The sequence below is a fragment of the Ammospiza caudacuta genome, chromosome 1 (assembly GCF_027887145.1).
Source record: "Ammospiza caudacuta isolate bAmmCau1 chromosome 1, bAmmCau1.pri, whole genome shotgun sequence".
In the NCBI taxonomy this organism is placed as follows: Eukaryota; Metazoa; Chordata; class Aves; order Passeriformes; family Passerellidae; genus Ammospiza; species Ammospiza caudacuta.
Genome location: NC_080593.1, coordinates 83,181,577 through 83,198,244, shown reverse-complemented (window position 1 = coordinate 83,198,244; position 16,668 = coordinate 83,181,577). Strand labels below are relative to the sequence as shown.

The window sequence follows — 16,668 nt, the reverse complement described above, 5'->3', positions numbered from 1 at the left end:
GAATTAATAGCTGATTTTTTTGTAGTCACTGCTCATTCAACAAAATCATCCCAAGCTTATGCCACAGTGATTTAAAAAGCTTCATCAAAAGCACTGGTTTAAATGAGCTTATTTTTTTCTCAGATTTGGACTCCAGATAAACAGTATAGAGAATAAAATAAGAGAGGAAGGAGAGAAAAGTATTTTTATTTTTTTAACAGTTATTGGAATATCTGTACAGAATGCACTAATCCAGCACACATTTCCATGGGTCTGGGGCCTGGGGAGAGGCTCAGACAACTTATGATGACAGTCCTTACAGAGTAGCAGCAGTTGATAACCTCACACCTTGTTCCACTGGGTATCTTACAGGATTGAAAAACCAACATCAAGAAGGCACAGAAGACCCCACTTCATATGGACCAAAGATATATGAATATACACACACGCCTATTTCCACACTCAGAAAGCTTTCCCCTGTAGATGAGCAACTTCCACTGGAATAAAGTGGAATAAACATGGAATAAAGTTTTCTTGCAGTGCCTTTTATGACTCTGCATTTTGAACCTCATTTTCATCCAAGAAGCAAAGTGGAAAACAAATATATTCCAATGCTAAAGCTAACAGATAAGTGAAGAGACTAGAACTTTGTTAATTCAAAAGCAAAATATATTCAGAAGGTGGGTGTGAATAATAACTTTAGATGGTTACATTTTTGGCCAACCAAGATGTTTTACTACGCCCCGTATGCTAAGAGGGAAAAAAATACAGTGTTCAAGGACTGCCACAGCTTCAATGTTGACATCTAAGACAGTGTCACTGTTGATCACAGCTTGCAGAGTGCTCTCCTACTGTGCAAACAGTGACTATCACCAACTTTACCACTAATTCTGCAGTCTTTAACAGATCGCTCCTGGCATCGGAGTGAATAATTATTAGAAACATCCCAACACAAAGAGCCACATTGTGTAGCCAAATTTGGGATCGTCCCAAGCTTCATGCAATGGCAACTTTTGTCACATTGCCATATGGAACCTGCTTGTTCTACCGGATGCACACAAGGATTGTGTACTCCAGGACAGTTCTCCTAAAAATTAGGATAGTGTAAGCTATTATAAACCTTGATGCCAGGCAGACCGTCCATTTTGTAACTCCAGTTCTCAGGGACTAGAGAAATAAACATACATCACATTCAGTTTAGCGGGTCTAGAGAGCAGGGGAGTCACACAAGAGCACACTGATATTGAAATTTGGCTAAATACTGTTTATCAACAAAGAACAAAATCCAGTCTGGTGCAACACAAAAAAGAAAACAGATGTCTCACCTTGCTCCAGCAATAAGCTCTTTTTGTCCTGGGTCAAATGTTAACTGTGAGAAGTCCACAGCATCTTCTGCTTTGAACACGTGTAGCCAAGGGGCAATTTCTAAAAACAATCAAGAAATACAACTTTTACTATAAATGTTATAGGTGTAGTATGTCAGATAGTCACCATTAAATCTGCAGATATTTCGAGTGGGTCTGCAAGTTTTCTCCTTATGTTCCTCTAAGGAAACATAGGAGACGTTCACCACCATGCCATTCAATTTATAATACAGGCCTGTAAAATATATAGGGCAGCCACCTGATACACACTTGAATCAAGTATCCATATTTTGTTCTGAATTGTTTTTCCTCCTTGGGTAAAGCAGAAAACACCACAGTACAACTGCAATTCACTGGGACATACTCAAGTAAAGTTAGATTAAATTTCCATGCATTAAAAACAGCTGAGGTCTAGAGGGTTGGGTTTTTTTAGTTAGCTATTTAGTTATTTCTTTTCTTTACAAAAGGATCTGATTAAGTGAAAAGGAATGAGGAAAACAAGCAGGTTTGACTTTTCATCATTTTTCACAATAAAAAGGTTGAGAAATGAGGGATGAAAAAGGAAAAATGTTTGACATTCTTTGAACTTTTTTTTTCACTTTCCTTTCTCAGACCAATTTAGTGCTACATTAAGCAGGGCAGACAAGCATGTGAATTACTGAAAATCAGCCAGGGGCATTACTTGTATTCAGAATACAGACATGTTCCTACTTTCAAATTTAAGCACACATAAATAGTTGCAAATCAAATCTTTAAATATTTTCGTTACTAGTTAATCCTTTTTTCATTCATATCACTAACTGGACATTAACAGTTTGGCTAAATAAACACAATATTGTGGGAACAGAGCATAATTACCTTTTATTTTTAATTTTTTTAAATAGACATATAGAATATAGAAAATTTCTGTAGAAATAGAAATGGTAGAAATGGCTCGCTAAAAATAAGTCCAGTTGTACAAAACTCTCATTCTCTAGAATTCTGAAATTTTCAAGACATTGATTGAAGCTTTTTTGTTGTTTTTTGGGTTTTTTTTTTTTTTTATGTAGACAAGGCAGTGGGCTGGAACTTACATGAAAGGTGAAGAGGGTTGAGTATGTACGGCTCAATGGGCTGTGGCCTTATTTGAAGATTACAGGTGAAAAAGAGCCACTTGAAAGACCAAAATTAAGCTCATGGTCATGACCATTTAGAACATGGAGTCAAAACCAACCCAACCTCCTGAGGGTGCTGCAGAAGTGCAATTGTTGACAATGGTATCATTAGCTGCAGCTTAGGTTAAAAACACTCATTCTAAGCTCGCTTCTTCACTCACGAGTATATTTTTGCTTTTGCAAATGTCTCAGTCGAAATAATCCATGTCTGGTGCCTGTTTCAGGATGATTTGTTCCTAATTTAAAGTTTTAGCACAAGTGGGCTATCCATTCCTAAGGAATGGGCCCAGGAGAAAAATGTTATTCTGAGTCAAAACGTGTTCAGCCATTGCAGACAACCATTAAATGCAGTGTGCAGAAGCTGCATCATATACTTTGGAAAAACAGATGGAACTGTGAAATAGAATCACTTGGGTGTCAGAAAAGTAACTTCTGCATTTTTAATGTCAGTCCATATTACATCTGGGCAATATCAGGCTAGCAATGCCAGTTTGTACATGTTCTGCAGTACTTGTAGCTAAATTCACTCTTGATTTCCATCTGCATTGGATGGGTGCTCAAACCAGGATTCAGACACTGGGGTGGAAAGGGGATTTGGCCACATATTAGATAACTGTGATTACAGCTGCCATCAGCCATTACTGCAGATGCTGTGCAGAGAACCCAGCAGGATTCTGAGGGAGGAAAAACACTCATATACATTACAGGCCTGTATATATAGCCTTATACATACTTACTTATCTATTTTTATTTAAATATATATATATGGCTACACAGGCAAGCATAAAAGAGGTGTTTCCTAAACTTTTTGCACTTGATTTTGCAGCTTTAACTTTTCAATCATGCATTTTATATGAAAAAACCAATTGTAAAGTTCTAAAACATTAAGAAATTAGGTAGGACATGAAGATGAGGAAATCTAGAGGTAAATCACAAAGAATCTCAGTTACTGGCAAAAGAAGGGAAAAAAAATAGAGAACAAAACAAAAAAAAACATCCAGACCCACTGTGGAAACATCAGTCTCTGAAAGAGTGACAAGGTAAGCAGCTGAGAATGGAATTACCCCAGCTCTACATTGGTAGGACAAGTGAGAGCCTTGGTCATCTGAAAGAAGAGGAGAGGAGTGGCTCCCCACAGCACGAGAGGCCAGGGACAGCTCCCCACACAGAAATACTGCAGTGCCAGAAGGCCACAGGGAAGACTGAGATTCAAAGACTCTCAATTCTCTTCCACTTGTCCTGCTGTCTCAGCACGACACAATAAAGCTTCAAGGTACAGCAAGCAGGTGATTGAGACCACTTCCAGGTTTGGAGCAAGGGGCAAGGCAAGCCCTGGCTAGAGAACAAGAATGAGGACTTGCTAGGAAATCTCTCTGAAATCTGAATCCCCTTCAAAATATAAATTATTTTATCCTGTCTTTGTTGCATTCAGCAGTGCTCTTGCTTGAGGGAATAAGGTCAGGAAGAGCAAATGGCTGCCAGAGCTCTTCTTTTTCAGAAAACACTCTGAAACTGTATCTCTTGTGAGTCACAGTGGCAGCATGTGTCACACAGAAATAAGTATTTATGAGATAAAGCTACAACTTCACGACACTTTTGTAAGGGAAAATGAACAAAAACAGTGCCTGCAAAAATTTTAAAAAAGGCAATACAACCCCATGTACACAGCAAAAATAAAAGCTTATGTAACTAATTAACAGAATAATTATGTTTCCTTTCACCGAAACAGTGAAATCTAGCTGAAAACCCATAGGTGAAACAAGACTTTTTAGTTTTGCTTTGAATTATCTCCTTAGAGTCAAAAAATCATAATTAGCTACTAAAGGCCTCAAATTATTTTTCTTCCAATTAAAATCATAATGTTAAAGTAGTAAGAAGTAATAATTTAAATTTATTAATGGTTTTCATGCAGATGCAACATGACAAGCTTTACACAATAACACAGCAGTATATTTTGTGCACTACAACAGTAGCATAAATAAATGTGTAAGGCAGTTAAGCTGCCCTGCCAACACATAACCTAACAGTATTGTTTGCTGGTCACAGGTGACAACAGCAACATCTCTACACCTTCCCATCCTAACCCTCCCCTTCCTGACATTCCCCTCCCTCTCCTCTGCCCTGCCTTCATGTGAATTACAGTAAAACACCTAGCTCTTTATTGACTTCTCTCTTACTCCTGATACTGAGAAGACTTATTGAAACACACCTTCAGCCTGGACTTGTTTTTCCTTTAAAACTAAGTAGGCATGTTTGCCAATCTGCAGACATCAGTCTGGGACTCAAAGCTGTCCGGGGGAAACTATGATGGTACACACACAGTCACGAAAGCAGGTGATTGCCAACACTCACTGCATTCTTTTGGTACATTCAAGACATCTTTACCCTTAGAAAAACAACCAAAAAATTTTTCATTGCTGTTATAGGACTGAAATCTGCAGGACTTGTAACTCGAAAATATTCCCAAGAAAAATAGTTTCCCATGGAACTAAAAGATGGATGTTGAAAAAAAAAAAAAAATCTTTCTGAGAGGGCTACAGCTCTCTTTCACACACTGGGAATCAGATGTTATGGGTTTTCCTGGGGGGTTTGAGCTTTGGGAGGGAGGGGTAATAGCTTCAATTTAATATAAAACAAAGTTTGTCGTGGTCCATAAATCGACAGCAAAGCAAACACACTGGATTCCACCCAGCTCAGAGGAAAGGTCAAGGAATTCTCTTTAAGATGTTTAAAGACAAAGGAAGTTAACAATCAAAGCTGTGCAGTAGGACATCAGATACTCATATTTAAAAAAAATGAAAGACTAGAAACCTTTCTCTGTTTTACTTTAAATTTAGCATCTGCCCAACAGGCCATGACTTGTTTGGTTTACATTGTTCCAAGGACTCCCCAAGGGTGGAACTCTTCAGTTCTTTGCAAATGAAATTGTAAAGTTCCCTCTAACCTAAGTTTCACTCTTCAGTACTTCAAAGTAGAGCTACAGTAAACAGTAAAATAAATTGAGAAATTACTTACAAGGAATAGAATGGTATGTTTAGAACCAAATTCAGAGGTGATCTATAATAATAAAACTTTTCAAATAACAAAGTCCAAAGACAATAAGGACCTCCTGATTTCATTTTAAAATTAACATAGATATTAAAAGTTTCAGTACTGTTTAGAGTGTATGTATGTGACACCTCATGTCATAGTGTCCTTTTTGAAAATAGTGAGCACAATTTAAACATATGCACAGCAGCACCTTCTTGAAGAAACTCTGTTAGCAAAATAACAACGATAGCAATAAAAATAGTAATACCACAACAATAATACCGCCACAATAACAATACAAAATAACACCATAGTTGAAAATTAGCAGATTTGCAATATTAACAGAAGTCTCTGGGTGGCATCAGTACAACAAACTCGCTAATCTTATCAGAAGAAAATAAAAATATATTTCTGCATGCTAAAGCTATTTTACAATTAAATGTATCTAATCTAAGGATGATACAATAACTCCATCTTCCTGAAGCTGTGTGACAATTTTAGCCTTTGATCTCCTCCTATGATACTCAAGTTACACCACTATCCTCTTCAAAGGCAGCGAGACATGTCAGAAGTCTCCCCAGGGATGTGTCACGCTGACTCCACTGCATCACCCCTGGTGGCATCACCACTGGTGCCCTGGTGACAGTGCCATTAACCCCAGGGGAATCTATTAAGCAAGGTGTCAGGGCTGGCAAGAGGAAATCCACCTGTTCATTCATTCAGCATGTCCAGCCTGGGGGTTTCTTTACAACATTGGTTCTTGGAGGACACAGCCAGGAGCACTTGTAAATGCTCTGCTGTGGTGCTTCAGGACTCCACAGTCTCTATCTTAAAACTAGAACTGAAAAAAACCAAGATTTTCTTCAGCAGTTTCTGTGCACCACTGGTATTGATTCAGTGTGACTGTTCTCATCTTAAAATAATGTTATATTATAAATATATCTGTGAATAATAAATTCAATCAGAACTATTTCTGGTTAACAAGCATTGCTCCATGTTGGGAAAACAGGCAAGAAAGATGGCATAGACAGAGACTGTTGCAGAATATTTTACAATTCACTTTTGCCTATACTTTTTTCTTACACTTCCAGTGACCAGTTTTCCTACTTCTTTCACACTGTATTCCCTCCTCACGGAGATGTATTATACACACCCTTGCTGGTAAGTCATTGACTCACTGCAAATGAAAGGAAAAAAGGTGCTTCACAGCTCAAGTGAAGAAAGGAAATACATGCCAACACTATTCCACAGGTTCCAACTAAAAAGAGGACTCCATCAGGAAAGTTCAGCAAAAGAACAGCTGTATGACTTCTGAAACACAATTCACACCTCCACTTACCAGATAGGAGCTGAAGCCTAGTTTGTTAGAAATATAACTCATTTTTTAGAACTTGTACAAGGCATGTGCTTCTCTGCATTTGTATGCAATGACTCCAATGTTTTAAATACTTTTGATCAATAGGTTTCAAAAAGGAAGTAAATACTGGGTAGAAAGCAACTAAAGTTACAAACATGTAACTGACAATATACAGGTTTTTTTTTTTCCTCAGGTGACCTTCTGAAAATACAGCTGCAAACAAACTTCTGGATTAGGCATCAGGGCTTGTCTGGTTGTCATTGCAATGGAAAGAAACCCATTGCTGCACCTGAACAAACTACTTTGTGCACTCCTCAGGCTGTAGTGCCATGAAGCTCCACCACAACTGTGGTGGTTCTATTTCTGGTACAAAGTCTTTAAACCCATACAAACGGAACTTATTCTTTATATACTTGTGAAGTCATGCTTTATTTTTACTTACTTTGAAGCAAATTACTATTCTAACCTTAGCTTAGCTCTGTTGCAAAACAGGCCAGAGCAGACTTTTCCCAATTAATTTCTGTTGGATGCATTAACCATGAAATCATTAAAAGTGCTATTTCTTTTGAGAAAGAAAGTAAAAAATATGATAAAATAATCATAAACAAAAAAAAAACCTCATCAAACAACTATAATTAACAGAGCAAATATTTTTTATTTCTCTTACAGAAAAGATTCATTCTACGGGTTACAGCACTCCAGCAAAAACAATATGCTAAACTATATTCATTACAAAATCTAAGCACAAACATCTGCCCTGCTCTTCTTCCATAAGGCCCATGGTAGAAGCCAAGCACTTGGAAGACAGCAGCTCACTGCAAAGCAGGAAGACCTGCCCATTACAGGCTGCTTTTCCTTTCATTCCAAACATATGCCTTCTACATGCAGAGTTATGTTGGTAGACCTGCTTCCAGGACCATGCACCTCCTCAGCTTTATGACCCTGACTGCTTATTGCAGAATTGTATCCCCAAGGTGTGTGCCTTGCCCATGCTGTGGAGCCTTATTCCACAGGTCTGGAGAAAATCCCACAGGGAGATTCTGCAGAGCGCCCCTTGCCTAGGCTGTACATCCAGAGGTGCTGTGGGATGCAAAGCAAATACAATGACAGCCCTGGGTCAGCAGTCTGGGTATCCATTAATCCTTCCTACATCCTCCTATTGCTGTCCTCCTTTAGCATGCATTGCAGGGGCAGACAAAATAATTATTAATGCATCCTACAATAGCAGAGCTCAAAGATAGGACATACACTTCATTTCTGGTTCCAGAGTTGAAGTTAAGTAGAAGGAGAAAGAAAATGCCCAAATAACACAACATTAAGTATTAGGCACTTATGTACACCACCAGGATGAGTTAGAAGACACCAGGAAGGTGCTTTTTCTTTAATTTTTCATACACAAGAAGGAAAAACTACTGCATCGAGAACCTTAGTCAAATAAATAAACAAGGAGTAAGCAAGTCTCTAACATTTAACCCTCACAGAAAGAGACAAATGTTTTCAGGAAGAAAAAAATACAAATTGAAAAGATAATCCCATCTCAGTGTTCCAGCAAAATTCCTGGCCCACCTGTTACTAGAATGTAGTTGGCATGTCCACTTTTTCATAGATAAGGTACAAATATTCAAATGTCAGGCCTAAGGAGAGCCACAAATGTAAATAAATCTAATGGTCTGTGCTACCAGAAGGCTCTAACAATCTAATTAGAGTACATCAGAAGCAGGCTGGACACAACATCTGAGGAGTAGAGCAGTAGTTCAACAACAAAAAGACAGCATTGTCCAACACCATTTAATGCTTTTCTGTAAAATGAAAGGATTAGGACAGATGGATCTGTTACAGTACTCAGTATTGCATTTTAATGAAAAAGACATTTCATTTGCTATACAGAACTTATTTATACCAGGGCTGTGTACAGAATTAAGAGTATGTGGATGGACATCATAACTGGGACATGAAAGAATATGTTTACATGTTTACTCAAGCCCTTATTTTTAATAGAATTGAAAATTCAAAATATTTCCTATAGAAATGATTAATAAGTTTTAATCTGAAAAACACATTGAAAAGTATAGGCATTCTGGTAATTAGTGATTGGACAGGAGGAACTCTATAGTTTCCAAAAAAGGTATCCAGGAAGATATAAGAAAACAAAATATCACTTCTTCCCTCCAGGGAAAAAAAAATTGTCTAGGCAGGATTATTTAATGCAATCCAGTCCTCTATAAAGGAAAAGATGAAGTTACAAAGTTGCCCAAAATTATTAAATCAGCAACCACAAACTAAAAGATTCCTCTTTTAAGTCTAACCACACTACATTTGGTTCTCCTTTGGAAACATGAAAATATGTCAGATCTCCATCTGCAGTTCAGAGCTCATCTTTGCTTATAGGGAGGGAGGAAGAAAGAAAGAAAGAAAAAAAGAACCAACAAAAAGACAAATCAACCTCAAAACTACAGATCCTTTTCCAGTTGCAGTATTCTGGAGGTCTCTAGATCCCATAAACAAACCAGCTGCCTTCCTTCCACTAAGCAATAAAACTTAATATAGTCCTGAAGCTTGCTTTTCCATACAAAGAGAACTGCAGAAGCCAAGAAATAAATATCTATATCTAGCCTTATCTAGAAGCTCTGCTAGCTTCTTGTGCTCCTCTCCATTTTAAATCACTTGTAATAAAACAAATCCCAAGACCATAAACCTCTTGATATTCTCCAGAAAGTTCACCACCTGTTTACTGCGCATTCGTTTTATGAACAGCTATTACAGCTTCAGAACAATTTTGGAGGTAATGAGGCAGGGCTGTAAGTAATTTATTATTAATGGGGAAAAGACAAAATGAACATACTTGCTACAGTATATGTTTCTTGACTTTGAATGCATGAAACTTGAACTTCTTTCTTAAGCCTAGGGTAAAACCCAAGTACTCACATCTGTCATTGATTCTCTCAGAAGGCACAAAGTGGCTGCCCTGGCCACTTGTGTACTGCTCTCCAGGCAGGGCAGATGCAGTCACAGCAGTTGCCCTGCCCCAGCTCGCTCACCTGCTTGAACAATGCACTCTAACCTTCAAGATCTAAAATCCAGCCTGCATTCCTGTTTTCTCTGCCCTGCCAGAGCTCCCCAGCTAGAAGTACATATTGCTGCATTCTTATGTGTGTACATATGTCTATTACTGGGATAATTAAAGGGAATTTGGGTTCTGACTGTGCCCTCAGGGAACAGACAGGAACATCTGCTGCAAAGCCTACTTATTTCTTATTTTTCTGAACAAGAGTTCAGAATTGTTTATGCTTCATTGTTCAAACACACATATTGCATACAAATACAAGAAAGTGTAAGGCAAAAAAGGACTGAACCCCCACCTAGATGAAAGTGGTTTCAGTGCTTCCAGCACAGTCAAAACCCACTAACTTCACACCTCATCCAGCACAGAGCCCTAATGCTCTTCCCAGGCAGAGCAGCTACTCCTTACATTTACCACCTCTGGTCCCTGCGCTGCTGCTGCCAATCTTCCTGAATGTGATGGAGGGACAGACTGACCATGAAAAACATTTGCCATCCTCAGTCATGCGCTCTCTTCAGAGGGGTTTAACCTTTTGCATTTTAACACTTGCATGCTGGCTTTGGCAGCCAGCCAAAGAATTCATTTTGAAGGAAATCATGTTCTATAGTTATGGGAAATTATTATTTAGTCTCAAGATGGAGTTTTCTAAAGAAATCTGCTCAATTTCATTACATGTACTGTTGGGAGCAGAAACAAAATACAGACTGCCCTTAGACAGTTATGCACTTTTACTTTTGTTGGAAATATCTATGCTTCAATTTTTGCTTCTTTTGCTAGAACTGACCATTCTGCAATGATGCATTCCTACTTATATTGGCATATGAACTTAATAAACCTTTTTATTTACATTGTTTCAGCAAAATAAAATTTCCTGATCCTATCAATTCTGCCCAAGACTGTAGCTCAAAAAATAAAGGTCAGATGATATTTCATGAAGAAATACAAAACCTAACAAAATAAGATATATTATAAAGACAAAGGGTATAGAGAACAAAGCCTGACAATGATCTTTTTAAGAGTTTGGAGCCAGGACTTCAAAGAGCAATATATTCCCCACCTCCTCCACTCTTGCACCACAAAAATAAAAGGATGCCCCAAAGCCAAAAAAAGAAAACAACATGCAAGAAAAAAAGAACGAATCAAAACACTACAGTCAACACTTCCCTTTGTAGAACTTACGTTTGTTCTAAAAGACACTGCTAAACTCCAGGTGTTTGTCACTATTAACAACTACTTTAGTAGGTTTATTGTAGAGCTGGTTGTAAACCAGTCAGGTCCTAATTCTCAGAAATGGTAGAAAATAGCTATAAATCCATCAAACCAAAATCTGATGTGAGCACTGGAAATGGAAAGACAAGCTTAGGACAAGTCGAAGTTTTTTCCAACCTGAAAATGACAAATTGTCATGTAACAAGTAAGTATCTACCACATTCAGCCACACAAAATCAGCTGCTACCCAGTGTCCCAAAGTCTTGTCAACAACAGACAAGCACTGCCACAAAAGGAAAACAGGGAAGAAAGCATGTGAAAAAAAAAAAAAAAAAAACAATCAACGCTTTGAAGAAACACTGACTGTGGTTCTCTATTTCCACCCAAGCTATCAAAAAACAAAATCTATCTTGGTAAGGTTATTGGTAAGGCTCTGGTTATTTAAGAAATTAGGAAGAAAACCAAAACTTTAAGTAATGTTTTTCCCCCCAACCTCTTAAAATTCTTGAAACCTTAGAGCTTGAAGCAAGGCCAAAGGATGGGCCAGGGTTTCCCCAGTCTCTCAGCCAAAGTGATAGACAGCCGAGGGTGACATTCAGTGACAGGCAGCAGGTGCCATCAAGTGACAGCAATACAGGCCCCATCAACACTGCACAGGATCTGGAAGGGAAGAGCACTGGGATGAGTCTTTCCAGTAACTTTCCAGTGCCATTACAAAGTATGAAAACAAAGTCGCCCAGGATCAGATGGGCCAGTAACTACCATTGCTGACATCTTTTCTGACCTAGCAGTCTAAGTTACTCAGAATTATAGGTTGGTTTGGGCTGGAAAATATCACTAAGATCATCGAGTCCAGCTGTTAACCCAGCACTGCCAAGTTCACCACTGAAGCAATTCCCCAGGTGCCACATCTCCACTGAATACATCCAGATTTGGTGACTCTGCCACCTCCCTGGGCAGCCTGGCTCAATGCACAACAATGGTTTCAATGAAAAAGATTTTACTAATATGAGGTATTCCCTGACGCAACTTGAGGCCACTTCCTCCTGTCCCACCACTTGTTACTTTGGAGAAGAGACCAATCCACACCTTGCTAGCGCCTCCTATCAGGCAGTTGTAGTGCATGATAAGGTCACCTCTGAGCCCCCTTTTCTCCAGTCCTTTCTTATGAAAAAATTGAAATTCTATCTGGTGGGGAAAAAGACAAAACAGAAAAAAGAAATCAGAGCAATATTGTGCTCCCTCTTCCTCTAAGCACACATACAAAAAAATTGACAGAACTTCATCTGCATACCAGCTCTATTTCTTGATTGCTGATCTGTTTATTTAACATATCCCAGTTTGGATGATTTACAACATTTTAGCAAAAATACAGCTCTTTTGAAGAAGAAGAAAAAAAGAACAAAAATTCCAGATTTTAAGTCCATCTGCCCACTTTGTACAGAAAGTCGAATGCGGCAGGAGCCTCTCACTCATTTTGCTCTTTGTTAACAACCAGAGAACTGCACATGCCCTAAAGAGTCACATTAGGGCAATAAGGAACAAATCAGCCATGGAAAGGCTCATAGGACATGTCTGCACAGCTCACTAGTCGTTGTAGCCACTGATAATTCTATATTATCAAAATTTATGAAAATTATTAGCATTCCATGAAGGTCCAGCAGCTGACTGGGATGCCAAAATAATTTTGAATTGATGCTTGCTTTAAAAAATGATCACTTTCAGAGGGGAAAAAAAAGTAGCTGTATGCAAATCCTTTGCTTAGAGAATTCATCCCCTGACATTCTTTCATTTTTATGTGAATGGGCATCAATGACACTGGGTGATTCAGGGAAATATAGGAGGATAGTAACTTTCTGTCTCCAGAGATATTTTTTAATTAACAGTAAAGAGTTGAAGGTTGCTGTTCCCTACCAGAAGCTTAATCACCTGTACAAAAGTAAAAGCAAACCTGATTCAATACAAAAAAATAGAGAACTGGTAAAGGAATTATTTTCCTCTTTAAGAGGGGGCTGGTTCTTGGCAAGGTAGTGCAAACAATCTTGTAGTCCTATCATCTAGACAAACCAAAGTCACAACATCTAGCAATCAATGCTTCTTCACTGATGAATCATCTTCATTTAAAGAAAAAACCCAAAAGACAATACAGAACGGAAAGCAATACACCTTAATCCCAATGCAGATTCTGGCAGATCATCTTTGAAATGTTATATATGAAAAATTGGGAAAAAACAAGAAAAAACTAAGCAGCTTAGTAGACTACTATTAGTTTAAAAGAAAACTTCCAACAAGATTAGGAGAAAGAGAAGAGTACAAACAAAATCAAGTTCATATGCCATTTACCCTCCTTCATCCAGCCCACATATTATTTCCTCCTGGCACATCTTGAGTGCATGCACAAACCACAGGATAAAATGAGCAGAGCAATGTACTGAGTCTATATTACTTAGACAAACATCAACTAAGGGAATTCTGTGGTGGTCAGACAATAAGGTTAAGAAAATATATTTCTTAGGATTCTCTAACCAAGGAATCAAAAATAACTACACTATTTTTCTTTTCTGGTTAACCTCAAGTTGAAAGGAAGGGTTTAAGTTCATTTCTTATGGATTGAGACATGCTATTTTTGAGCATGTTTATTCAACAGATAGCTTTGTTATGGCACAGTATGTATTTAAATTATCCATAAATATAGCTTCTAAAATTATGTAAATTGATGGGGTTTTTTTGTTGAGACAGCACAACTTTAAATTCTGATTATTTTATGAAAGCCTAAAAGAATGAGACTTGCCTCAGAGCAAATGATCTCTGCTGTTCTCCCAGTATCAATTAAGTCAAGTTCACAACTGCATTTTATTTCTTATAGAAAAGCCCAACTTTATGCAGGTAAGCTGCCGGACAATTAATACCTAAAATTTCACACCTGAAAGTGTATTTGGGTCAATTTTTTTTCCAGCTCACTCACACACTTCTAAGCAGTTGTGATGGCCCCTTCAGTTCTACCTCATTGATTGGGTCCATCTACAGAACAAGTCTTCAGTTGAGTTTGGAAAGGTCTGGTGTTTCAAAGTTCAGAAAAAGTGTGTGTCAGGGGAAACAAGCTGCCACCGTAGCTACTTCTATCCTTTTTGTTGATTGCTTTCATTTTTGGATTTATTTTGTTGAGTTTTTATATGATTTAATAAAAGGTCAGGTCCACAGAGAGCTACCACAAAGGTTCTGTAGAGCAGGTGGACTATGAAATGCTGAAAATATTTAGACAAACATAACACCACTAAACTGTTTTGCTTTGGGTTTTTTTGCTTAAGAATAGTTCAGCCTTTATAAAGCATTGTTGTTTCCCATAGAGCAAATGTGGTTTTTACAGCCTTTTCTAACTGTTCAAGTTAAACACCATCCTATAATTCCTTCACTATAATAGGAGAATGTTTTTTCTTCCAAGTAGCTGACCATCAGTAAATCCTAATACACTTACAGAGCTAACATTTCATATCTATATGCAAACAAAAAGTATAGCTAAATAAAATAAAATTTAATACAAATAAAATTTCTAAGACCATCTTTAATGAGGAGCTTATTTAAGCCCTTTTTCTGCCCTAACTCTTAAGATACCTCAAGCACAATTTCCTTTTTTTTTTACATTGCAAGCATTTGAAAAGGTGTGCAAAGATCAAGGATTTCACAGTGAGTTTCTGTGTATCCATTCTGTGATCTGCGCCCTCTTTCCTTTCACCCAGTTCTAAGTCATATTTGATTTATCATCACAGAATCACAGAAATTCTAGGTTGGAAGAGACCTTTAAGATCATCGAGTCCAACCCATGTTCTAACACCTCAACTAGATCATGGCACCAAGTGCCACATCCAGTCTTTTTTTAAACTCTTCGAGGGATGGTGACTCCACCACCTCCCTGGGTAGATGATTCCGGTATTTGACCACTCTTTCTGTAAAATACTTCCTACCTAATTCTAGCCTGTATCTCCCTTGGCGCAGCTTGAGACTGTGTCCTCTTGTTCTGTCTGTTGTTGCCCGGAGAAAGAGGCCGACCCCCAGCTCACCACAGCCACCCTTCAGGAAGTTGTAGAGAGCGATGAGGTCACCCCTGAGTCTCCTTTTCTCCAGGCTGAACAACCCCAGCTCCCTCAGTCGTTCCTCATACGGCTTGTGTTCCAAGCCCCTCACCAGCCTCGTTGCTCTCCTTTGGACACGCTCAAGCATCTCAACATCCCTCCTAAAGTGAGGGGCCCAGAACTGGACCAATACTCCAGGTGAGGCCTCACCAGTGCCGAGTACAGGGGCAGAATGACCTCCCTGCTCCTGCTGGCCACACCGTTCCTGATACTGGCCAGGATGCCATTGGCCTTCTTGGCCACCTGGGCACACTGCTGGCTCATGTTCAGCTGACTGTCAACCAGCACCCCCAGGTCCCTTTCCACCTGAGCACTGTGCAGCCTCACCGTCCCCAGCTTATATCATTGCAAGCCCTTGACTCCAACTACTGAAATTAGTTAGTGTAGCTGATGAATTCCCAGCATATGAAGACAGATTTTTTTTTTTTTACTTTTTTTTTTAACTTTTTCTTTAAGCCTGCATTTCAACAGATTAGCACATTTTTTCCACTTCTAGATGCAGAATCCTCCTTAGAGAGAGAAAGGAACTTCAAAGAGGGACCATGCACCATCAGTCAGTTTCACCACATGAAACACTGAACTGCTCACTCCTGGGCTGATCCTGTCAATCCAATACTTTGAGGTCTATTTTATATAAATCTGTTTTCTGTGATAATTCCTAACAACTTTAAATAATGAGAAATAGAAATTTTCAGCTTCCAAGGAAGACACAAAGCATCTTATTCTAGTTTAAGGAAGCTCTATGATAAGAAATTTTAGAGCTGCTAACATTTTCTGATCTATTGTAGCCCTTCTTGGAGATTCTGGGAGAGCAAAAAAGTGCATTTTTCAGTCCTAATATTAATTATGCAGATAAACAACATGGTTGTTACAACCTGGTTATTAATACTGTGTATGAGAGACATAAAATGAAATCTTTGAGATCATGCCAAAAATCCTTTCAAAGTGTGTGCGTCTCCTGCTACTGCATCTTCTTTTTCCTCTAACAAAGTACTTGAGCAAAAGTTCTCAACTGGTTCTCAACTGGGTGAAACTCCTGCCATTTCCTATCAGAAGATATATCACAGTCTTCAACTAAAACTATCAAGCTGGAAAAATCAGTGCTAGAAATAGTATACGCATCTCTACACAAGGTAGCCTGACAGAATCATCACCTAAGTGAGCAATTTTTGATGAGCAGTGGGAAAGAAAGCAAGCTCTTTCAGGAGATATACGCTCATTTCATATTTCACTGTGACAACTCCTGGGGACTATTTTGTCTTTTTATTAGGTTTTTTTTTGCAGCTGTTCACCCATACACTACACGAGACTCTCACTCCATTAGTTTTATTTAATAGTTTATACTTCATCTACCTTACCTCTCAAAGGAAGACAAATCAAATAA

At 38.4% G+C, this 16,668-nt stretch overlaps 1 protein-coding gene across 5 annotated transcripts in view; it reads right to left on the bottom strand.

Moving 5' to 3' along the window:
• Positions 1 to 16,668, bottom strand: part of SEMA5A (semaphorin 5A) — a 372,788-nt gene that overhangs the window by 195,272 nt on the left and 160,848 nt on the right. For all 5 annotated transcript variants that reach the window (XM_058824781.1, XM_058824771.1, XM_058824791.1 and 2 more), the window contains one exon: positions 1,305 to 1,404. In XM_058824781.1, coding sequence (XP_058680764.1) covers positions 1,305 to 1,404 — 100 coding nt within the window. The remainder of the gene's footprint in view (positions 1 to 1,304; positions 1,405 to 16,668) is intronic.